The sequence below is a fragment of the Chanos chanos genome, chromosome 1 (genome assembly GCF_902362185.1).
Source record: "Chanos chanos chromosome 1, fChaCha1.1, whole genome shotgun sequence".
Lineage (NCBI taxonomy): Eukaryota > Metazoa > Chordata > Actinopteri > Gonorynchiformes > Chanidae > Chanos > Chanos chanos.
The window spans coordinates 33,601,886-33,627,234 of NC_044495.1; the positions used below are offsets into that span (position 1 = coordinate 33,601,886).

Here is a 25,349-nt window from a genome sequence, read left to right on the forward strand (position 1 = left end):
GACATTGTGTTGAGTCTGCTTAAGTACTGAGACAGAGCAGGAAATTCAAAAGACGCTCATTCAGAGCAAATCTGAAAAGCTGAGACACAAAATACACACTGACTGGAGAGCGCGACCTTTCATTCAACCTCTGAGAGAGTATTAGGTCCCCAATGTAACACAGCGATGAAAAGAAACTTTACTTTCCCTCTTCTTTCTCTATCTTTCACTCTACATTGCCGTTAATTCACTCCTCCTCTAAACTCTCTTTGGCAGGGACTGTGTGGGAGGGCAACAGTTACCATCCATCTAGGAGAAAGATTAAATATCTGCTTATTTTCATCAGTGGTTTAGATTGCAGAAACAGGACACAATAACTTAATAAACAAGGCAATTCAAGTTTCAACTTTAATGTAATTATACCTTGCAGAAAAACAAAAAGGTAAAAAGGTGAAAAGACAAAATGTAAAGAAGTGATGCCCAATGTGGGGCTCAAAGCCACGACCCTGAGATTAAGAGTCTCATGTGTTCCCGGCTGATCTAGTTGGGCACCCCCGAATGAGGCAGCCTGGCCCCCTCGTTGAGCCCTAACTGAGTCCAGGATCACTACTTTTATTTTTGTGTTGTCCATGAGATGGATGAAAAAAGTGTCGGGAAAAGGGATGAAGGGTAATAATACAGTGATATAGATGACAAATGACAAATACTCTCCAGTCTGTTACAGATGACTGTTCTTGTCGATTAAACATTTATACTCACTGATATTAATTGGGGAATAAAGGGAAAATATGAGGGAAAAAAAAGGTCACATGTGAATCTTTTGTCATAAAGGCTCTAATAGTCACTTTTTAGGGGGAAATACAATACAGAAACTGACCACTGCTTTTCATACTTATGTTCTAGCTACGATTATTAAAAATTTCAAATTATCACAAAAAGATAAAAAAGAACATCAAACCATTGTATGTGAAATATGATCTGATGCACTGCTATAAGTTTCTTTCATCATCATTCATCACTTTCAATAACTGCTTTATTCAGTATTATCCATGCAGTATCATCATCATCTCTCACTCTCTCTCCAATCCATGCTCCAACTGTCCCTCTCAGGAATCTTGGTTCTCTCTCTCTCTCTCTCTCTCTCTCTCTCTTTTTTTTTTTTTTACCTGGAGCAGAGGTTTCAAGGATAACTAATAAAGATGCAGAATATGTTTGTATGGGGGAGATGAAACTGATTCTGCTATTGGACACCATCTCCTGAATCAGTGATATGTATTTCTGCAAACAGTCAGGTAGGTGAGTTGAATAAAATGTCTTGTTATCTGACCAAACACATAACATCACAGTACAGCTACACACAAGTCCTACTATGGCTTGATTAATTGTCCACATCGTTGTTATGCCTTATTGAGGTGAGTGATCTTGAAGAGACTGGATATGATATGGCTGCAAAGTGTTACCAAGGTAACTCGGAAGTTGATCTGAGCGCCGCTCACCTCTTCAGACAAAAACAAAGGAGAGGAAAATAAAGCTGCTGAAAATGAGTCTGAGCGGACAGCCGTTTCCCTCTAGCTCTATGAATCAAGGCTGCAACCAAAGCTGCCCTGAGCTCCGGTCACTTTTGGAGATGAGAGAAAGAGACGGAGAGAGAGAGAGAGAGTGAAGAGTAGAACACAGACAGAGAGTGAAGAGTAGAACACAGACAGAGAGAGAGAGAGAGAGAGAGAGAGAGAGAGAGAGAGAGAGAGAGAGAGAGAGAGAGAAAGAAGTAGGTGAACAGAGAGAGAAAGAGAGAAAGAGAGAGAGGCTGAAAAATGAGTGCGTGTCCAGACCGTGTGCCTGTGGTAAGAGAGGAGGTCCCTGAGGGTGTGGCTGCACTGGGAGCAGGTGTTGATGTATTGTGGGATATGCCCTGTGGGGTTCCATCTGTCTCTGCACATCTAAGTCCAGTGGCCAGAGAGACACCACACATTACTGTGATGAAAGGCTAGTGAGGTGAAACAGAACTCAAGTATTCTGGTAACTGAAATCCTGAACATTTCACCCCCAACCAAAGGCCTTGCTGCTTTCAAAGCTATCAAGTTACATCTTATCCTGGCTACTACAGAGGTGTTATAAAAAATACTCCAAAACATGAATTTTTATCCGCTGCTGAAGTTCCTTTTAAAATAAGCACCAGTCTTTTTGATGAATTTGCAATAGCTCTCTTGCTGTATCAACACATCAACACTGCTGCATTAAAACTGGATATTTACTTTAATTAACCAAATTGATGAAGTGACTCATCTAATTCAGTGGATGCAATGAGTTCAAAGTGAGCATTCACTTGTGGATAAACCTTCCTGATGGATCGACAAGGACGATGCAACTGTGGTGCAGCACAGTGTGAATTCTGGGAAGGTGTAGGTAAGGCCTATGTGGCTGGAACACTGTGTGCAGAGCCGCCTGCTCTGTGTGTGTGTGTGTGTGTGTGTGTGTGTGTGTGTCACATGATCGTCTGGCCATGAAAATCCCAGCTCTCACAAAGCAAAGCCAGGCGCCTCCACCTCCTTGAGCCTACAACCCACGCAATCGATCCAGCCCCCACCATTCATTATCCCATACACTGTTTCAAAAGGCAACAAGGAAGCTTCTGTATGTTTGTGTGTGTGTGTGTGTGAGAGAGAGAGAGAGAGAGAGAAAGAGAGGCTGAAATGTCATTGTTTTTCTTTACAGTCTTTCAAGCTGAACTAAATGGAAGACAGACAGACAGATACACAGACACTCAGACACACACACACACACACACACACACACACACATACATGCACTCAGGCACACATACACATATATGCACCTATACACACACACATATGCACCTATACACACACACACACACACACACACACACATACAAAAAATAGGCACTACAGCAGCAATCTGCATAAACCCAGGTGTCAGTAAGAATGCACTGAGGCCTGTCTCGCTTGGCTTGGATCTGTCTCCTTCCAGATCCCTCTGCCATGCGTTCCTATGGAAACTCCGACAAGTCTCCCCCACCCACCCAACCACCCACCCCCCATCTCCCTCTCCTTCTTCATTTCTGTATTATTAGCTGCTCTGGAGTCGAGAGCTCAGAATAGACATGATCCATCTTGCGCCTTCATATGCACACAGGCAACCCTGGACCCACAGCATGGCTCAGAAATACAGTACCGAATATACCAGGAGAGAGCTTTCGATCAGACTTCACAATCCAACACAAACAGCTCCTGTCACGGCAAAAACCATTCTGCTGCTTTACCCTTCGATAATACAGAAAAAAAAAAAAAAAAAACACTTACTGAATATTCTCCCAAAGTATTTTTACAGTGGCTGTTTCCACCATTATTTTTTCCAGTCAGGTAAGGTGTAAGAGGAAGAACTGGTTGCAAATTAAAAATCGAGAAACTTGGAAGTTGATATAAACTAATTAATTAAGAAATTAAGCAGATAATCACTTATGTAACAACCAAGGCTGCGAGGAACTGTTTGACTGACTGACGTTACCGTTGAAGCAAATTTCTTTATTCATTATAATTCCTTAATTACCTTACAAAGTCACCGACTATCTCCAATATTTAGATATCTGTGGACAATACGGTGTTTGGATCCTTAATGTTCTATATACAGCATCATTACATAAGCTTGTATCACTCAAAGCAAAGCTACACAGTCGTAATAACATTAATGGAAGGCTCTGTGTCTTTAAGGCTGTTTATACTCTGTGGACTGGTTAATCCTGAAAGGTCACAATTGACTGACCTCTGGGCGTTCAATCGGTCGTAGTGAGAGGACAAACCACGGCTTCCTCATGTCCAGAATTACGGAGCTATACTATCCTTCTGTCACTAATGCTATCTTCTCACGCTCCTCTCAGAAGCTTCTACTTTACTCCACTGTTGTTCCAATCAGCAAAATAAAATATGAAATCTTATGCATCATTTGTAGTGCGTGTATCAAAAATACATGGTGATTGCTGTTAATATTTCCATTTGGAATGAATTATGGATTTCACAGCAGATGTAAAACTGTTCAGGTCTTCACAACACAACACAATACAATAGCGAAGACTCGGGTCACAAACGAGCAAATTTTGCTTCAGAAGCACACGAACGTCTGTATGCTGTAATGCTATCCCTTCTTCATTACTGTCAGTCAGAGAAAAATCTTGACATGCTTTCTAGTCTTAGAGGAGACAGATACAGCAAAACACTGGAGCCATAGTCAGTCTTGTATATTTGCGTGACAAGCAATTGAATTAACAATAGCAAAACACAGAGTATTCCGTAAGATTATCCCCCAAAATGAAACTGCTGTACGTAAACTCTCAGTGCAAGTGCTTTTTGTACCATGAGGTCTTTGCCATGCATTATAATGTCTATTACACCGTATCAGAGATATATTCTAACACATTTTTCACACACTATTTATTATTCAATTTCTGTAGTTTCATGTCTGTTAAGCATCCTTACAGACAAACAACAAATATAGATTAAACCGACTAAAGTTTATATGTGTATTATAACAGTGGACTGATAGGTCAAATACACTAGGCATTAAACACACTGAGTATCAGACAAAAGCACTATTTATGCACAATCAATAGAGGTCTGGTACTGCACCAAACCTGCCACAGTGTACCTTTAGAAAAATGCACCTGCAAACAGACGCCGCTCATAGAGACCTCTTTAAATTTTAATTCAGGAATTCCAGACCCCCCCCCCCCCCCCACCCTTTCATCCAATTAAGTTACACACACACAGGAGGAGAGAGGAGTCAGTTTCTTTCTCCAGCTCACTAGTCCATTACACACAACATGAAATATGATGTTAGCCTCAGCTGGGCAGTCCAAGCCCTGCGCCCATTGAGTTTGTAACCCAAGCTGCTCAATTGTCCCTCTCAGGGACCTCGGTCCTCTCCCTCCCCCTCCCTCCCTCCCTCCCCCTCTCTCTCTCTCTCTCTCTCTCTCTCTCTCTCTCTGTGTATGGAGTACAGGATAAGAACATGCAATACCATGAGTGATTTGCATACTCAGATCAACACTGATCTTATTTGGATATTATCTGTTCTCACAGATATCCAGGTATGTTTGTCAGACAAGTAAAGCTGATGTGGCTTGGTCCTCACAGGAGAGGGACTCATGATGTTTGTTAACATTTCATACAATGCTCTAGTGTCAAATCCTAAGACTCCGCACACTAGACTGTCATTTCTGAACCTGGACCCTGCATAAAGGGCCAAAGGCAGCTAATAACAGAGCGGACACTGATAATATTTGTGTTTCTGCGATCGAAGCAGTTCCGGTATAGAGGCAGTGAATGTGATCAGTTTGTGCTGGTTGTCGTGAGCCGGGAGCAGGTATCCCTACTTCTTTGGCTCTTCACTAATAGGACAGTCTACCCTTGCCATACACCAACAAAGACGATTCAAAGAGTTGTGTGTGAAGCTTATCTGGAAGGGTCTATTGAGAAATAACGATTATTAGATAAAACATTAGGTTCATTCAGTAGGTCATGCTGAGTTCATAACTATACATGCTGACAGTATGACTGCAGTTGGAAGTGACCCTAATCTGTCATGTTCTGTGGTTTGGCTCCCATTTCCAGCGAATGGAAAAGATCATAAATAGAAGGATGAGGGGCCAGTCACTGCTGTTTTAGTTAGCGGAGGAGCTAACAGTAATAACTGACCTCGGGAGTGAAGGTCTGCAGCCTCAGGGCTAACTGGAGGCTTCTTCACGGCAGCAGAGCGATAGACGATGTGAGGCCGTCCTTCTCCTCCATCCTCCTGCTCCATCACATTGTGTCCTGTCTCCACCGGTTCAATGAAAAACTCCTCCTGCTCGGTCTTGATCATCCCCGCCTGAATATGAGGGAGAGAGAGAGAGAGAGAAAGAGAGAGGACGATTCTTAATATTGAGAGATTAGACAATGCTGTCCTATTCATTTTCTTAGAAATATTTTTCGCTTTAGATTATCTGATCTCTCCTGATCGTCTTATTTTGATTAAATGCGTTGAAAACAAGGGAAAAACAAGGAATGAGGCTGAGAGAGACAATACAGGTTGGGATGCCATATGATATGGAGTTCGCGCTGAAGAATATGGACAAAGTGATTCACCTAAGTAAACCTATATAATTATTTCATATATCCAACTTACACATTACTCTAAAATGACACAATAAAAAAAACGACTATATAAATTACTAGAATGATTCTATACACAGTACGCATTTCTCTAGCGTGACACTATTGGAATCTACACTTTACACATGAGTTCACTGACACTGTAATCCAAGTATAAGCAGTAAACTTCATTACAATAACCTCAGCTGAGCCTGGAGAAACCCCACTTTAGGCCTACTTTTACACTACTGAACCTAATCCTCTTTTTTATCCTCTTCCATTGCTGACAACACATACCCTCAGGCTCTGTTTCACCTGCTCTGAGACATGACAGCTCCTCTCCCCTTCAGCCCTGGCCCTAAGCACACAGATATGATTTATCTCTATGTTTATGCTACTGCCAGTAGCTCCGATTTATGCTATTATGAGCTGAACAATAAAAACTGGCCCTGGATCAGTTGTTAAAGCTAAGTGAGTAGCAGAAGCTGGATTTTTCCTGCTATCCAGGGAATTTCAGGTAATGATGATTCCCAGAAGGGAACAGATGATCTGTCCCATGCTGTGGTTGGTTTATTGTGACAGATGTGCACACTGGTGTGTTACTCTACAGGTAAAGCTCTCTGTGCTTCATTGTTCAGACTGCTTTTGTAACCTGTGATGTCAAGGACATCTGGTGCGTAACCACAACAGCAAATTTACTATCCATCACATCTAGGAATTTTTAAACCAGACACCACTCTTGTTTTTGTAATTATTGACTGGCTAGTGGAGTTTACCATTAAACCAAGCTAAGTAAATGTTATCGTGATTTAACAGGTTAAGCTGTTTCTGTTAGAGGAACGGGGCAGTACTGAGGAGCCATTAGAGTCTGTGTAGAAGAACTTGTTGACCTATCCCATCGCCATACACAAGTGGACTTTAAAGGTTCACGCATACTGCAGTGCGAGCAGTGTGTGGTTTGGGTTTTCAATGTGAAAAAGCCATGTCACATTCACATGTCAGGATGAGTTATGTAAGGGCCCACCGAGGGACACCCTAGGATGACCTTTTTCAGAGACAGAACAGAGAGAGAGAGAAAGAGAGAGAGAGACAGGGACAGAGAGAAACAGAGAGAAACCGGCCGGGGGGCAATGTGTACCCTGTGAAAGGTGGTTAAAGAGGTGACGGGTGATGGCACGTAGAAAAAGAGAGAGAGAGAGAGAGAGAATGAGAGGGGTAGAGATGGAAGGGAGGAAGAGTGATAAAAACGTCTAGCACAGAGCCACACGCTAACACACAGTGTCAGGTAATCCCTTGCCCGCCTGCTCCGTCTCCCCGCTCCAAAAACAAGTGCTCGGAAAATTGGCCGTCACTCTCCCTAATTCCATCTGTCTGTTTAGACAACTGGTAATTACCAGTCCTACCGACTGCCTCTGCTCACCATCCATGAGGGAGATCACTTGATGCACATGTGTGTGTGTGTGTGTGTGTGTGTGTGTGTGTGTGTCTATGCGCAAGTCAGCACACACACACACATGGACACGCATACACACAAAATTCTGACACAGTTCACACATATGCTGCAGTTCTCTGCTCCCTTGTTTGATTCTGATGATGGTAAAAGGAGGGAGGGACTGATCCAGAGGGTGGAAAACAGAAAAAGATGTCACTGTGAACTTACTGTTTTGGGTTAAGTTCACCGCAGGTAAACAATCGCAAAAAAGTCAGTGGCATTTAGACTAGTACCTTCACAAATTACCAGGGCCATGATAACAAGCAGAATTTTTATGGGAAACTGCTACTAGCTGTTAGTAGCAGCTGTTAGTAATTAGAATCTTGTCTTTAGGAGTGTTCGTTAAAGTTGGCTTTAGCCATATCGCACTAACTGCAGTACATGAAAGACAAAGAGATCTAAGTTGAGTTCAGCAAAGGCGACAAACATTACCATTATGGGCGTCACTTATTTGAACTATGGTATAGAGCTACTATGCAGCATGTAATGAAAGCCTTCGGACTAGCATGCTTAGATTTACTGTTTCAGAACCATCAATCAAGTGTGGCCCAGATGCACCAGCAGCAGAAACATTTCCATAAGCTTGAGACTAATAAAAGAGACAAGATCCAAAATGGCTTCCAAATGTTCATAAAATAATGTCCGTATAAAAAAGCGGACGAGCCAAGATGGAGACCTCTGTCTCCCTCCGTTCCCTTCTGTCCATTCCTTTCTCTTTTTCTGTACTAATCCCTCACTTCACTCTCTCTGTTCCTTTCTCCCTGTACTCCTCCTCCCTCTCTCTTTCTTTCCCTCCATACTCATCCTTCCCTTCATTCTCTATATCCCTTTCCCTCTCTGTGCTCATCTCTCCAGCCCGGCGTGCGCTGATGGATCTGTGATGTAGCGCATGCCAAGCAGAGTGTCAGGGAGCACGGTGTCAGTGAGAAAAGATGACGTGAGGGACTCTGAGACACGGACGTATCGATTTGAGTGGAGGAAAGGCGAGCGAGGAGAAGGGACTGGACAAGTCCGCGCCGTCCCCTTGGCTTTCGGAGGAGAAGCTGAATAAAACATCAGAGCCCCCCTGGAATCTCTGAGAACACCATGTTCTTCTCCTGGGTAAGAATTAGGAAAATGAGAATGAGAGGCAGATATGAAGCTGTGATAAGCCAATGGACCTCTTTCTCATATGCTAAAATTACTCCTTTTTCTCACCTATTACATTTCAAGTACCCATTTTTTGTTTTTTTTGTTTTGTTTTGTTTTGTTTTTTTTTTAACCTCCATCAGAGGCGTACCAGACTGTGTAGAGGAAAGCTTCAAGGCAGGTACCTGTTATAGCAAAGAGTTATTCGGTAGTCTCAGTCCATTCCATCACTCTCTCAAATGCCTGGATAGCTACAAATGAGTTTATGTGACACTTACTTTAAGAGGAGAGGATGGCTTCAATGATTATTCATGGAAAACTTTGATCAGCTCTGCAGAGAGACGAGTCTAAGCGTCACATTACTTGTGCCATATGTTACACTGAATAAGAGCAATCCAAGCCAACCATTTAAATTAATAAAAATTAAAACCCAAGAACATTACAGTCAGAAGAAATTCTCATACGCCATAAACAATATTTAACGTGGATCTATACATCACTGGCTAGCCAGGAGGACGACAGAACTGAAACTCTCGTGATTGTTTCTATGCATAATTTACCACAAATAGAGGTAGACTTAATGAAACAGGCAGTTTATGTTAAAAAAAGTGTAAAATTCTTCTGAGGCAGGCAAAACCACAGTTTCCATGGTACCGCCTATGTATCTCAAGGTGAGTAAGACCTAAAAAAAGCCCAAGCGTGACTTTGAACAGTGAGGAACCTGACAGTAAGTGACACATGAGCTGAGCTTACTTTATCACAGGAAACAGCATAAGCTATGGTGGTTCCCACTGAAAGACTGACCACTCAAGGGTTGTATACAGTATACATTTCTATCATCCAGAAAAGGAGCATATACGGACTTGTTTCTTATGTGTAAAGCAGGGTAACAAAGTCGTGCAACACTCACACAAGTGTCTATAATGGTTCCAAAAAAATGTACACATACTTAATGGTATACGTATGGTGCGTCAATAAAACAGTAAACAAAATAGTATACTCTGATGATGCTTAGGTTTATGTGCTATACATTGATATTAATAATACTGTATAACACAATAATAACAAAGTAAAGATTTTTCCATAAAGCGTAGACTGTACATAAAATGAATATATATGGTGGGTTATTCTTAATGCCCATAGAAAACTGTGACCTGAAGTTCAACAGCAATCAATGATGAATGTTCTCAGCTTTTGAAAGCCCTAATCCATCTCGATTGTATCTTTCTCTGATTTAAGGCTGCTTCTGACCTTCTGGCAGCCAGAGACAGTCATTTGGGGAAAGGCAGCGCTGTGGAGCTGTGATTATTAATTTAGAAGCAGATTTAATTGAATACATGGGCTCCTCTGCTTAGAGTAATTATCTGCTGAAAGGGGATATTGCCTTGTGCGACTCTAAGAAGTGAAGAACAAGTGAGAGGAGAAAGGCTGTCACTCATTATACATGACAAATAAACAAAAACCATGCATGCGAATGCACAAACACACACACACACACACACACACACACACACACGCACGCACATGCACTCCTCATTGTAAATGCCTGTTTACTGTGCACTCTCTCCTCACAGCCAGTTCATGACACGCTGACTTAAATCACACCCTCTAGTTGTTGATTATGCACCCATCGCAGTGTCACATCACTAACACTTTGCCACTCAAATTCCGTTGAATTGAGCCTCAGTGCCGCACATTTTGTCAGTCCCTCCTGTTACCATTCACCACACCCACTGGTCTGTGTGTGTGTGTGTGTGTGTGTGCATATTATTCAACACTGTTTGACCCAGACACTCCCCCCCCCATTCCCTCTCTCTCTAATACACACACACACACACACACACACACACACACAATCCTTTTATTCAATGCCCAGCTCAGTCTCATAATGGCAGATGTCATGACGATTTACATTGTAAGAGACTTAGTGACGCAATCTCAGCTTTGTCACTGTGCCCTGTTCATAAGAGAGAGTCTTGTCAAAGGGAAAGCATGGCCTCAGCACAAACTTCCCCGGATCACTGACATCACATCCCTGACACTTCAGCCGCTGTCAATACCGTAATGCAAAATATCACACAAAACCAAGGACAGAAAATCCGACAGATGTACGAAAGAGCTCACTGCTTAAATATAAACACTCTGACTTTGTTTGGAAATGAATTTGTGTCTGGGAGCAACTGCGCCGTCAGCAGTGTGTGTGTGTGTGTTGATGCTGGGGAATCTGTAGGTCCAGAGGCATCTCTGAAAAAACCTCAGTTTTACAAAACATGAGGAGAAAAAAAAACCTATTCTGCTAAATTTACCAGTGTTAATAATGAGTGTGTGTGTGTGTGTGTGTGTGTGTGTGTGTGTGTGTGTGTGTGTGTGTGTGTCTGTGTGTCTGTGGGTATGTTTATGTGTGGAATCCACTTGTGACACATAAGTTACCTGAGACCCCAGTGGATTCTGATGTGTTGCTTGTAAGAACAAGCATGCCATGTGTAGAAGATTGTGACCTGTACAATATTGTCCAAATGTGTGTGACAAAGATGTTGTCACACTACAGCAGATGTCACCTTTGATGTGTACTGTCTGTGTGAATACTGAGCTTCAGTCATCTACAGACCTGGGCACTGAGTCTGCTCACGCTTGAATTGGTTGGAGTCCGGTGGTCTGTCCTAACAGTAAAGATTTTCAATAAACCAGTGAAAATCACATCAGTTTACTCTGAAGCTTTGTTCACTACGCTGCATATAAAACTATATCAAATAGTATTACAGTTTTTCCCCACGAGTGCATCTGCACTCTGCTCTTGCACATCAGGACTACAAGAATACTTGAATATACCTGATCATCTGAATACATCAGTACTGCTTTTAAACTGGGACTTACTTGTTTATTTATTTATTTTCTTATTATTCTAATCACTTTGTTCTCTGCACACTGCAACAGTGACTGTACGTTGTTAATGGACGTTATTAATCTGGACGTTATTAATCTTCAGCACTTTATAGCTTCATCCGTATCTTATTTATAACCAGACCTTCAGTCAATATCCCCACTTATCCATTCAGTAGTCTTACTGTTTATTCATCTTAGCTGCTATCTGGCTGCTATGATGATTTAATTTCCCTCTGGGTATAAGTTATAATATAATAATGAAGTCATCTATCTATCTATCTATCTATCTATCTATCTATCTATCTATCTATCTATCTATCTATCTCTCTATCTATCTAAATGATCTTTAACTAAAAATACACTTTAGAAAAAAAGTTACTGTTACTCAAAATACAGTTTGGTCCCAATAGTTAAGGTGCATACATTTACATTGGCTACATATACATGAGGCTATACATTACATTGGGTGTAGAAAACAAAAGTCTAAACCAATGCAATAATAGGGGGAGGCATTCAGAATGCTAGACCCGCCTATTACCTCCTCTTTCCACTCCTCCTACTTCACCACTCTAAAACTTAAAGATAAGAAAGTTGAACTTGTGGGCCTTCCTTTGGGACTGCCTAACACTGAGTCTCCGTTAAAACTCCCTTTGTAAATTCACAAACAAACACACACACACTCGCATGCATGCACACATACACACACACACACACACACACACACACACACACACACACACACACACACACACACGCATGCACGCACACACATGCACACACACACACACACACACACACACAGAGCCCCCTTTTCTCTGATGTATATCTTGAAGTGTCTGTGGTCTTTTCAACAGGGAGGTTTTGGATGTCCCTAGTCTTATTATATCGGGTTTGAGAGAAAATCCAGCAATTTAAAAGACAGATGATAGCATAATACCGATTTATCCCGTGAACTTGGACTACTGGAGAATATTTGAGGGAATAAGAGAGTGTTAGGTAAGAAATACACAAGGATTCTTTGATCACTAACCGAGGGATATATTCCTAAACCTTATTCTGTGGTATGGCAGTGGGTGTAGATTACTCAGGAACAATGGCTATGGAGCTCATCTTTCTCAATGGTGAATTGCATTTCATGGTAAAGTTGGGACAATAAGCAACATTGCTGTGATGTGCAGCATCAGATGAATAGTATGAAATGGTATTGTGTGAATGCACTTAGGTTCATATGGAAATAAGCATTGGGGAGAACTGAAGAGCTGAGACAGTGGTTCTGTCCTAGAAGGGGTGTGTGTGTGTGTGTGTGTGTGAGCAAGTGTGCACTTTGCATCAGGTCACCTGTGTGAGAATATGCAGTGTGTGTGCGTGCGTGTGCGTGTGCGCGTATGTGTGTTTGTGTGTGTGTGTGTGTGTGTGCGAGCTCATGTGTAGCTCTAGGAAGTCTATGCTGTGTGAGTGTGCAGTAACTGTCATTGTGCTGGGCCTTTATCATGTGAAGAGGCAGTTGGGGTTTAGTGTGAGACGGTGGACTGCTGCTGTGCCACAGAGTAACACGATAATGACAACATCACTTAAAGAGACAGAGTCACATATTACACCCCATCTCACCATAGAGGCACCAAGCCTGAAAAGGTGAAGATTTTTTTCTTTTTCTTTTTTTTGCACAAACATGTTTTATTCATTTTGTTTTCCTATTTAGTTTGCAGATTCAAAATTTGTCACAAATTACAGGAAACCAAACAAATTACAGGTTTTAGAAATGTTTTCTAGTGGGAGTTTCAGTGCAAACTGTAAAAGCAACAATAATAACAGCTTCATGTGAAAAGTAAACACTGTTAAGGACTATAAACCGTAAACCGATAAATAGGTTTGCATGTGCATGCCTTGGAAGCTTAACAGAATGTATAGTTCAATGCAAACTCATAGGCCTAGTATCCAACATATATGCACGCTACCTACAGAACTGATCCTATACTACAAAGATTACCACATTCAGGAATTGAACCCACATCCTGTGGTTGGGGATGGAGCTGATCATTTTGAGGAGTGCAGCTTTGTAAGAGAGAGCAAAAGGTACAATGTCATTGTACCTAAATCAGAAGCACTGCACAGGGGCATGCGGAGACTCAACAGATTAATTACCACAATCCTGGCTGGAAATGCAAATCCCATTCACGAAAGGTCAGTTCTGCCACTCCATCCATTGTTCCGAGAAACCGGAAAGGTACAAGTGCTCCATCAGCTTATATTGATGGTGGTATGAATGTGTTCAGTAGCCTAGAGCATGAACAACGTTTATTACTGTAGCAGGAAAAAAAAAATCATGCAGACATCAACTTGTGCATCCTCCTGCATTAGCATTAACAGAGCTTATGGGACTAGAGGTGTGTCGAAAGGGCAAAACCACATGTAAGGCTTGATTTCTAACAAAAGGTGGCACTACTAGTTATCTAAGCCTAAACATGAATGACACAAGTAGGACACTCTCAGCTTCTTTAGGCTGCAAAGTCCAAAATACACTGACTTTTTATGTGGATGAATTTTACAATGTCTGAGATAAAGAGGAGCAGGGAGACTTAAGACTACAGAAAACCCAACAGAGGTCAGAAACTGCAGTTCTTTGTCCAACTCAATGGCTGAGCTTCATGAGCACAGATGCCACCATTAAGGTACTTCTAATATCTGAGCCCTTTGCGTTTCTCACCATAAATCATCTTTACTAATACGTTAATAAGCATCACATATTATGAATTAAAATACAGGTTGCCAGTCAGAGCAGCCTTTAACACAGAATGGTTTATAGATGGGATGAATTACTCCTTGACAGCGTTATAATTATCCTAATCATCAGCAATGTTTCCCACTACTGGAATGCCTATCATCAAATTCCATTTCATATAAATATATGAGATATAATTCACATGATTCATCAATGCATTAAATTCAGTCTAAGAGGTAATCGGTATTCAGAGTAATTAGCATCAACATCATCGTCGTCTTCGTCTTTGTTGTCGTCATCATCATCATCATCATCATCACCATCATCAAGGGCACTGCCATGTCCTCTAACAATATCAGTCATCTTGCTCTCTTGAGTAAGCCACTGTTGAACAGCTGTTTGGCAAAACCAGCATCACTTCCTAGTAGAGAGCGCTGCTACTTCGGCCTGACAGGGGGCTATTGATTGGCATGGTATGTGTATGTGAGTGTGTGAGTGAGAGAGACAGAGAGAGAGAGAGAGAGAGAAAGAGAGAGAGAGAGCAAGAGGGTGGAGTTGAAGTCGCTGACAATCTTGGCAGTACTAAATGGATTCTTGTTATCGGTTCAGATTACTGTTCTGCGGTGGTGCACTTGATGGCCGGTGCTTCATAGCTATATTACACTAAAACCCTACAGAAGTCAGGCTGCTATTCAAAGGTCCTCACACTTTATGGTTTGAAAGCTCTGATGAATTAGCTCAATTCGTCAAGATGGAACTGGTACAGGGATAGATGAGAAGGTCCTGGTGGCTGTATTATTTAAGTAGTGCAAATGTTAAAGCTCTCCCTAATTTTTACACCAGCATTTTATCAGGCAGTCAGGGAATATAAAATTGTTTAACTGAGACAGAGGGAATTTGTACATTGACAAAGAGTGACTAAGAAGACAAACACCTCAACATTAACCCCAGTGGCAATTTAAGGACACTGTCAGAGTTATCAGAATAAAAGTGAGGAGATTTTATGGCAGCATTTGTTCACATCAAAAGAGGTTCACTGATTACTAATACCAAAAGTTTTGAGCTTATTCAACCCCTCCACTCACTCCTTCTGTGTGTATCTTTCTTGCTATCTCAGTTAGGTATACCTGTAACCTAGCAACAGAGAAAAATGTAGTCCCACCCAACATCATCTCATACAGTGGTAGCTGGAGCCTGACAGCCAATGGAAGACAAAAGGTTCTGTCTTCCAGGGCACCCTCTGAACCAATCAGATGGTGTGTTTCCTCAGCCCTGCTGAGATACCTCTGCTCTCCTCATACACAAGCTCTGCACCCCACCCCAAGAGCAGGATTTAGAGATCACACAGGATCAACCTCCACCAAACACACACACACACACACACACACATACACAGCCCCACACTGTGGCACCTCCTTGTTCTCTCAATTGCACGCATGTGAATTTGTTCATTAGTGAACAACCATAGGGGGAAAAAATAGAATACAGTGTTTTTTTCACAAGCGAAAAAATGTCAGACAAACTATTAGAGTGAATTCACTAAAAATAAAACTGAAACTCAAGTTTAGCACACATACTAGATGTTGCATGTTTCTGCCTAGACTACAAAGATCGGAAAAATTATCAGCACTCAGTTCTACCACTACAAAACATTCAAATCAATTCAGCTGGAGCTGATTTTGACATTTTCAGTTTTAAGGTGAGTTTGGTAAAAGCGAGCATAAGAGTTTTCTTGACCGTGATCCTGCGTAGCAAAGACGCTCTCTTTTTCATCTGACATTTACTGAGCGTTGGACGACAAAACACTATGCTCTCCTCATCAATTTAGCTACCATTTACTACGACGGCCATGGCCAATTTGCAAAATGCATGACAAAACATGCAGAGGGTATCTGGTGTCAGAGAGGGCCCATAATCATGTCAATATTATGGTCAGTCATGCCTCCTCTGGCTGCTTCATTATCGCACAATCCCTTCATATCTCAGAGTCTGCCCCTGGCTCTGTAAGAGCCACATTAACCCTGTCTCTCTACATTAGAATTTGTTTTGTTTTCGTAACAAGGCAACCACTGTTAACCATGTCTGAAACTCTGCACAGAAATAGAGCAAATTAAATAATAACTTTGACCATGTATTAAAGGAAACATTACTGACCTGGATATGGCCTGCAACCTGCTATGGATGAAATTACACTCTTTTTTTGCTATTTGGATATTGCTATTTTTAGGGCTGTACCCGACTCAGAATTTTGTCAGTCGAATTGGATTTGGCTGTTCAATATGAAGATTTGACTATTTATTCCTTTTTTTCATATAGACTATCTGGCCATCAGAAAATCTATCGGCATGAGTTTCAGAGATGATTTCGACCACATTAACATAGTCAAATGCAACAGAGTCATGGGAACATGTTTTTGAGCATTTAAAAATCAGCAAAAGACAGCTACATATGATGCAAGATTTGAATTGCGGCCTATTTGAATTGCTGACATATAATGTTGGGCTACCATATAGATTTGTCAGACTAATTAGACAGGCAGCACACATGTATTTCTGTTTAAATCAAGCTCTTATAGTCTAATTTTTTAAATTTCACTATTAAACATTAAAAACAACCTGTAAATGAACAGACAAATTAAACAGTTTAAAATAAATTCACAGTATTGCCCGCTATGAAATCTGGAGTTTTCTGGGTTAATCTCAGATATGAGGATGAAGTAGATGAGCTGTGGTCATTTTCAACACTGTACGTAGGATGGGCCTAGCTGAGATATAGCCCACATAACATATATTTTAAATTAGCCTTGTAAATAGACTTATTGCCTGCATTATATGTATAGTAAATCTACCAGATAACTGCAGAATGGCCACCTAGCTATGCAACTTAACCATTCCAAGTGGTTTGCCATGTTCGATGTTATTGAATGATACGCAAATTCTTGCATGTAGAGTTTGCATTTAACTTTTTTAGCATTGTCCCTCAAAAGTTCAAAATGCTGCCATATTTTAGACTTTTTCTGAGACATGATTATAGCTACCCTAGTTTATCAACCACTCCACATCAGGTTTCAGCTTCTCTCATCAGTTAACCACCAGCACATGTTATCACATGGATTTTTTTTCTTCTTTTTTTTTTTTAGCAAGCATGCCAGCTTGCCCTGCTAGAACATAAAAATATATTTATGATTCCCCACTGAAATGCTATCCCTATGCATTTTTGTAAGCCTCTATCTGTTTTATCCTGTTATTGTAATGCTGCACACTAACTGACAAAAAAAAAAAAAAAAACACTGCTCAACTTGAAGAATCTCAGTCGACTGATGGGTCTCCTACAAATGATTCAACTTGTCGACTTCCAGGGGGCAGCCCTAGCTAATTTACTTCATATTTTAGCAGGTGTTAATGTATCATGGCATTATTTGATGATGTGAAGAGGTATTATATGATTATTACATTTTATTAAGTTAACCTTTATTTTATCAAGAGATATCTTATGATCACAAATTCATTCTTCCAAGGACTTTAGAGATCTCATTCTTAGTTTGGTGATGACTTAAGTACCATTGCTGCTAAAAGAATAAACAGCTAAATCGCTGTCATAGCTTGAAAGTTTGGAGAAACTGCATGATACCTTAAAGCTCACACAAGATGAATACCAAACAAATACCAATACAGTCACTGCTGCAATTACAACCATAGATGTCACCACACCAGGAGTTGCCGCTAGAATACCAGCAAAAAGCTCTAATCACAGCCCAAACTTACTCCTGTGATCTCTTGATGAGTGAGAATTTGAGCTCATTCCTTTTCCCTTCGAGCAAAATAACATTGTTTATTCTCCCTCCCTTACTCCTTCAGCTGCACTGTTTTCACTTGAATCTGTCAAAGCACAGCTGAATGGAAGTGGATGGAAAAGAATGAAAAGCTAACCACATAAACCTTTGAATTTTAAGAAGTCTTTTTCTCTCGACATGTTACACTCACAGCTTCTGAGAGGATGGATCAAAGCAAGAAAATTAAACGAATAAATTAGTTGGTTGTCGGGCAGGCAGGAAAGTGAGGAAGCACATCTGTTGAAAGAGAAGCATGAAAGAGGGGGAAAACATCTATTCTGTCCACATCGATTTAAATTCCTGCCAATACCTATGCAACCAAAGATGGGTGGAGGGGGAGGGGCTCACCCTATGGGAATACTATTGTATGCGGCCCAGTTATTCCACTCCAATAGGTGTAAACAGAGATGAGACCACCCAAAACGGATCAGACAAACTGTCTAAATTCTGACTTACATTTTACAAAATTTTACTTGCTTAATGCCTGTTTAAGTGCCTTAGTTGTCATGAATAGGCAATGAGGCTGGAGGCAAGTGCAGGCTAACTTTATTAACAAGACTCGGAATCAAAAACCATCAACAGGCTGCCAGAACAGTAACAGAATAGGAGAGCGAACTAGGAACAGGAAAGCAGACTAGGAATAAGAATAAGGGGGTAAACAGGAATTAGGAAGGCAAACAGGAATGAAGAGATAAAACTGGTACAAGGAATACTTGTCGCAGTACACTTTGGTATGTAAGGCAGAGTAGCAGGAGAGTCAGTGCAAATTTGGGCTGACTAGGAAAGCCAGAAATAACAACTTGGGAAAAGGAGAATCAAGATGACCTGGAGAACTGGGAGGATTCGGATGACCAAGGCAACTGAAAGGAACAGGAGAATCAGGAGGACACTGACAAAATTCCAGAGACCCTGTACATTCAAAACAAACTTGGAACTCAGGCGGTTCTGTAAATTCAGATGGTACTAAAGGTGGTGCCAAAGCCCATGGCAGACCTGCAGACTCTAGAGGTATGGGAGAAGGACCAGAAAATGGGCTGCCTGACAGAGACTGGAATACATTCAATGGGGACTGGAAACAGTCCAACATTCAAGATTGGTGACAGGATAAGCAATAGGACTGGAGATTGCAGTATTGAAGGTACTGGGGAAAACTGAAATGAATTGCTGGGTAGAGCTGGCAACCGCCTGGATGACAGGCCTGTAGGGGGCAGAGGGTCAGGTAAAGCTGGAAGTGACCAAAGTGGCAGGACTACAGAAGCTTGAGTCAACCTAGGCCTGTCAGGAGTACATTACTCAGCCAACAGGGCAGCATGGCCTGAGGGCAGAGCGACGAACAGGACAGGAGGGATTGGAGGCAAAGTGGCTGACAGGACAGGAGAGACTGGAAACAGGCCTAGAGGCTTGGGCCTAACCATAGGCAATCCAGCAGTGTAACTGCAGGCATGGAAGAGCCAATGGGATAGGAGACCTGGGTAGTGTGCCAAAACTGGAACCCCAGATGGCAGAATTTCAGAGGCTGGAAGCCTGAACAACAGAACTGCAGAGGTTGGAAGCCCTTCAGGAACAGCAACTGAAAGTGGAGGCTACTCAGGAGAAACAGGAACTGCAGGCTCAATAAAGACTGATAACCCTTGAGAAACAGGGAACTAAGGAGTCAGCCTTGAAGGAGCAGAGGATTCAGGAGGAGGTTCAGGTGGAAAAGAGGACTCAGCTGATGGTGCAATTGCTGAAGTCCAGACTGATGGCCTTTCTGGGATAGGAGCAGAAACAGGGACCTCAGAGGTGGAATAGACCCAGGGATAGGAATTGGAAATTAGATGATGCTGTAGGCACTGGGACTGGAGCCTCAGCACTGAAAAGAACAGGGAATGGAACCTCAGTGGCGACAGGAAGTGGGAGTGGGAGCTTCAGAGGCAACTGGAACTGGAGCAGGAGCCTTGGAGATGACCGGAACCAGAGTAGGACCAGACACTGGGTTAAGGGGGGGGGGCATCAAAACTGGGTCACAAGTTCTGCATAAATGCCTGAAGAGAGTGAGGTGGCATGAACAGGCTGCGTAGTAGAAGAAATTGTAGAAGTTGTGAAGGATGAAGTAAGCTGCTGCATTTTATACCTTATTATTTCTATCACCTTCCTCAAACTCTCAACTCTCTGTACTGTTCTTCAGTTAGATACTGCTGGTCTTCTAGTCCCATATCAATGTGTGAGATAGCAGCAGAGTCCATGAAGAATTTGAGAAAGCCCGCTGCAGTTCACTGTCACAAATAGGTAATGAGGCTGGATGACTTGAGGCTGAATGTAAACTTTATTACAAAATGCGGTCCAAAAGTCAGTGCACAATAGTTCAGTGCACAATAAACAGGCTACTAGGGAAAAAAACGAGGAGTCAGAATCGATAGACAGACTACGGTCAGTACCAGAACAGGACAGCTAACTAGGAACAAGGGAGCTAACTAGGAAAAAGAACAAGAAAGTAAACAGGAGCAAAGAAGGCAAACTGGAGTGAAGAGGTAACACTGGAACAAGGAATACACAACTCTTTGGTATGTGAGAGACTTTGAGTGACAATGGCAGAGTAGCACACAGGAAGTATAAATCAGTAGGTGGGGGAGGATGACCACTGGTTGGTGGATCCAGAAGAGAGGGTGTGACATGAGTATGGTATAATCAAAGATCAAGCGCATTTTTCTTGGGGCCAGTAATTAACCCTTTATGTTATTCTCGGAATTCTAGTTGCGTGAAAAATTCCAAACATGGAATTCCAGGTTAGTGAGACCAAGGACAGGCTGAGATCCTGGACAATGACAGTGCCGGTGAAGGAGAATGCCTGCAGAAGAAAGACTCTTTGTTCGTCACTCCTCTCTGGTTGAGGGGGGATGGGGGAATAATATCGAGAGTATATCTCCTATGGGAGACAGAGGTATTCATAAAACGTCAAGTCAAAGGATCAAGTGCTTCACTATCTGACAAGCAGCTCTATCTAGCTATCAGCTCCAAAAAGAGGGAGAATGATAGTTCCTCTGTAAGGATATATAATGTGTTATAAAGAATGAGTTTCGAGAAATGTAATTTTTTCAGCATCCAACCAAAAATGGGTCTTTTTCCAAGAAGGACAAAGAGAGGTGATAACTTGAAAGAGAGAGTATCAAACAAACAAATCTAGATAGATAGATAGATAGATAGATAGAGCGATAGATAGATAGATAGATAGATGACAACTGACAGTATGTGAAAGATGAAGAGGCTCAGCATAAGACAGACACATAACAGAGTGTGAGTGGGGGGTGTAGCTGAGCATCAAAGCCAAGTGGCTCAGATGGAAGTTAGTGATGGAGCCAAGCCCAGAGAAGGTGTCTGGATCTGGGCTGCAGGATAGCACTGCTCCCTCATTACCCAGCTGGACCAGAGACCTGCTGTTCTACATAACCAGATAATGAGCAAATTCAGCATAATGGAGGTAATCAAGGTCAAAACTGGGCATCTATCAACTGTACAGCAAGAGCCAGACACACAAACATGAATGTGGATGTGTATGTACATACTATGTACACATGAAAAGAAAAAAATTCTCTCTCTCTCTCTCTCTCTCTCTCTCTCTTTCTTGCTCTCTCTGATCTCGATTGATTTTCTCTGATACACTGATACAGGAATCTGATACACCACTATACACCACACTTACACCAGGATATATGCATTCTTTCGTAAACTGACATCACACCTTGTTATGCACATAGTTATGTATGTCAGTTATATGTGGCGACCTAGCTGATTAACATTAAATGCTGTGCAGAGGTCTAAACAGAGAGGAAACGTTAGATAATCAAATTTAAATAAAAACAGGGAACACTCTTTATAACCTCACGACGGAGTTAAAACAACACAGAGTCTCTTTTTTTGATGCTGTTGGCATATTTTTCAAGCGTAAACCCCTCTGGATTGTCTGTGTGCCAGTGTGGGTAAGGATACTATCAACATCCCTCTCCTTACCTTAATTCTGTAATTGTGTTTTGTCATATGAAAAAAGAAGAAAGGTAACTGAATTTGAAATTTGAGATGGAGAGGCCTTTTTCATGTCTTTCAAGGCCTGAAATTGACTTTGTAGCAAACATACAGAGCATAGTTTGAAGAGACTGGTTCAGGAACAAGTTTGCTGCTTTTTGCAGCCTGAGAGAGAGCATTAAAAAGAGACATAAATTGGATCAAAAGACCACCACTTAGGTGCTTCTTCACTGAAGACATCTTAAAGCTGAGAATGTCACTGCAACAGGCAGTCAGCCAGGGCAGCAACGGTGTGCAAGGAAATTGAGCAAAAGAATATGTGGTACATGGGAGAGAGACACAAGAAAGACAAAGAGAGACACACATGGGAGGATGTATTAGGACATTAGGGAAGAAAGAGAGAACAAAACAGAAAGAGAGGTAACAAGTGACAATATTTTTTTGTTTGTTTGTTTGTTTGTTTTTAAGGGGGAGAACTGGTTATCAAGTGTCTCACCACTATCAAGGCAGTAAACCTTTAACACTGTGTTTATCAGCGGCCCTCCTTTCATTATTAGCACTGAATAATTCAATAATCTATTAATAATGCAGCTTTAATTAGCTTTAGTTACACTGTCTGTGCCAAGGCATCTCCTACCTACCGTGGGTCGGATGCCAGCACTAGAGCAGGTCATGTGACAACTTTGACAAAGCTATGCCTGCATGTTTCTACGACACAAACATTTGCTTACACATGGTTCATTTACCCTTGTACTGTACAATCGCTTTGAATGTGTGTGTGTGTGTGTGTGTGTGTGTTGGGGGGGGGGCAGTTAATGTAAATGGTTTATTTAGCTTTTTTTTTTTAAATGAAAGACAAAGACTTGGATGGGCAAAGGGCAAAAGTGTTAAAATAAGAATGAAATTGATGAAAACTTGACCATAGGCTTCTTAAACCCAGGGCTTAAAATACTAAACCCCAGATTCTAGAGTTCAGTGTGGCATTGCTATGTCTGAAATTTAAATGTTACTGACCAACCCCAATCTTAACCATGACGGTCTGATTCAAACCTTAACCATGACTGTCTAATTCAAACCTTAACCACAATTGTTTAATCCTACCTATAACCATAACTATCTAATCCAAACTTTCACCATAACCATCTAATCCTAACATTAACTATGACAGACAAACCTGAACCTTAACCATGACTGTCTAATCGTAACATTAACCACGACAGTTTAATTCTACCATTAATTACAACTGTCTAATCCCAGCCTTAACCATAACTGTCTAATCCTAATATTAACTATGATTAACATACCTGAAATTTAAGCACGGCTATCTAATGCTAACTAAGGATGTTAAGATTAACCAGTTTCACTACTAACAATCACTACTAATGATTACTACTCACCACTTACAATTAAAAATGCAACAGTTTCCAAATCATAAGAATTTTAGACAACACACATCAATGTTATTTATGGATAGGAGATATGTTGTGAAACTGGCAGAGGGATACAGCATCTCATCTTTATATCCACCAAAAAGGTATGTTAAACTGGTGGCGTTGGAGCATTTTGGAAATTTTAATAAATGTCCAAGTTGTTGGTGGAGACGATGGATTCAAAGTTTGCGTAACATTCCAATAAAAAGTGTAAACTAAAAGATGAAACATGCCTAAACTGCTTCAGCATCTTATACCCAAGTCAAGGTAACAAATCTAAACTAGCTAACTTTATATAAGTTTAACCTTGACTGGCTGACCCGAACCTAAACCTTGACTGACTAACCCAAACCTTAACCATAACCGAGTCTCTCTAACCTTAAACATAACTGTCTGATTGTAACCTTAACTGACATAACTGATAGAGTGAACCTACTATCTAACCACACTGAGTCTAAATGAAGACATTGTGATTCTGTGAAGAATATCACTCTCACTTTCACCCTCTCCTCTCTGTAGGATGAGGCAAAGGGGATTACTTGTACACGGCTTGACCCTGTCCCTTAAGGCTAGTCTGAGGATCTAGTGCACAGGCTGTAAAACTGGTCTGACTTAGATAAGATCAGACAGAGGGAAGACACACTGAGAGAGAGAGGAAAACGTCAGATAGAGTAGGAAATCTTGTCAGGTAGATAGCAATCTGCCCCATGTCTCATCAGTATCGCACTTTGACAATAAAGATCTCTCTCTTTCTCACTCCTTCTCTCTTTCTCTCCCTCTCTATGTATCTTTTTCTTTCTTTGTCTGTCTTTGTCTCTGTCAGCTTCTCTTTCTCATTTCAGTCAGGGCTAGGCAAAGAGAAGTTTGCAACAAGGTTCACATTGGTTGGTTTTAACTTTGAATATTCATTATTTTCTGGCATTAAAACACGAACATTCAAAAATAAACCAATAACACACACACACACACACACACACACACAAACACACACATACATTGTATTATCCTCACTATGAAAGCACTAACTCAACTCCTATCGAATGAAAGGCATAGCAATTTAATATCAATCTATTGAACTCTTATTGTGTTTATTGTATTTGGTGACTAACAGGGCTCTTGACACCTCATTTCTGGCTCATATCCTACTCCACAGATAAGCAACCACAATTACTACTAAAATGCAAAACTAATAGTCTGAAATACACATTAAAAAAACAGTTTTGGGCAAAAATGTGAAGAAAATCACAGAGAGTAGCACAATACAGGTATATCATCAATCCAAGCCTTAGAGAAAGTGTCTAGAATGAGTATGGACTGAATTCTGAGAGGGACTTCCCAGGTCATTGGTATTTTTTTTTATGTTTGATCTCTATTTGGAGCTGTTTGTGTACTTTATGGCCACGTACACACCTTTTTGACTTGCTCTCTGTATGTCTGGATATTTCAGCCCAACTGACCCACATGGACAGTCATGCTCTCCATTCCCCCAGGCATCTTAATATACATCATTCTGTAAAAGGTTCATGGAACAGCAGGAAATGTTCCAGATTGAGACCTTATGAGGAAATGCGCTATACTGGATTTTTACAGGCATGGTCATACACATGCCTAGTAACAATGCAAAGGGTAAAGACAGCATGAAATATGAAAAACAAGGAAAATATGTAAAGACAGGAAAAGAAGAAAGAGCAGCAGGTTTACATTAATGGTCAAAGACACAGAGCGGTCGCTAGCACTGCTC

The 25,349-nt window shown here is 41.3% G+C and overlaps 1 protein-coding gene across 1 annotated transcript in view; it reads right to left on the bottom strand.

Moving 5' to 3' along the window:
• The window catches only part of LOC115820316 (A disintegrin and metalloproteinase with thrombospondin motifs 2), a 108,381-nt gene that overhangs the window by 57,308 nt on the left and 25,724 nt on the right, over positions 1-25,349 (bottom strand). The window contains exon 3 of the mRNA XM_030783888.1: positions 5,691-5,862. Coding sequence (XP_030639748.1) covers positions 5,691-5,862 — 172 coding nt within the window. The remainder of the gene's footprint in view (positions 1-5,690; positions 5,863-25,349) is intronic.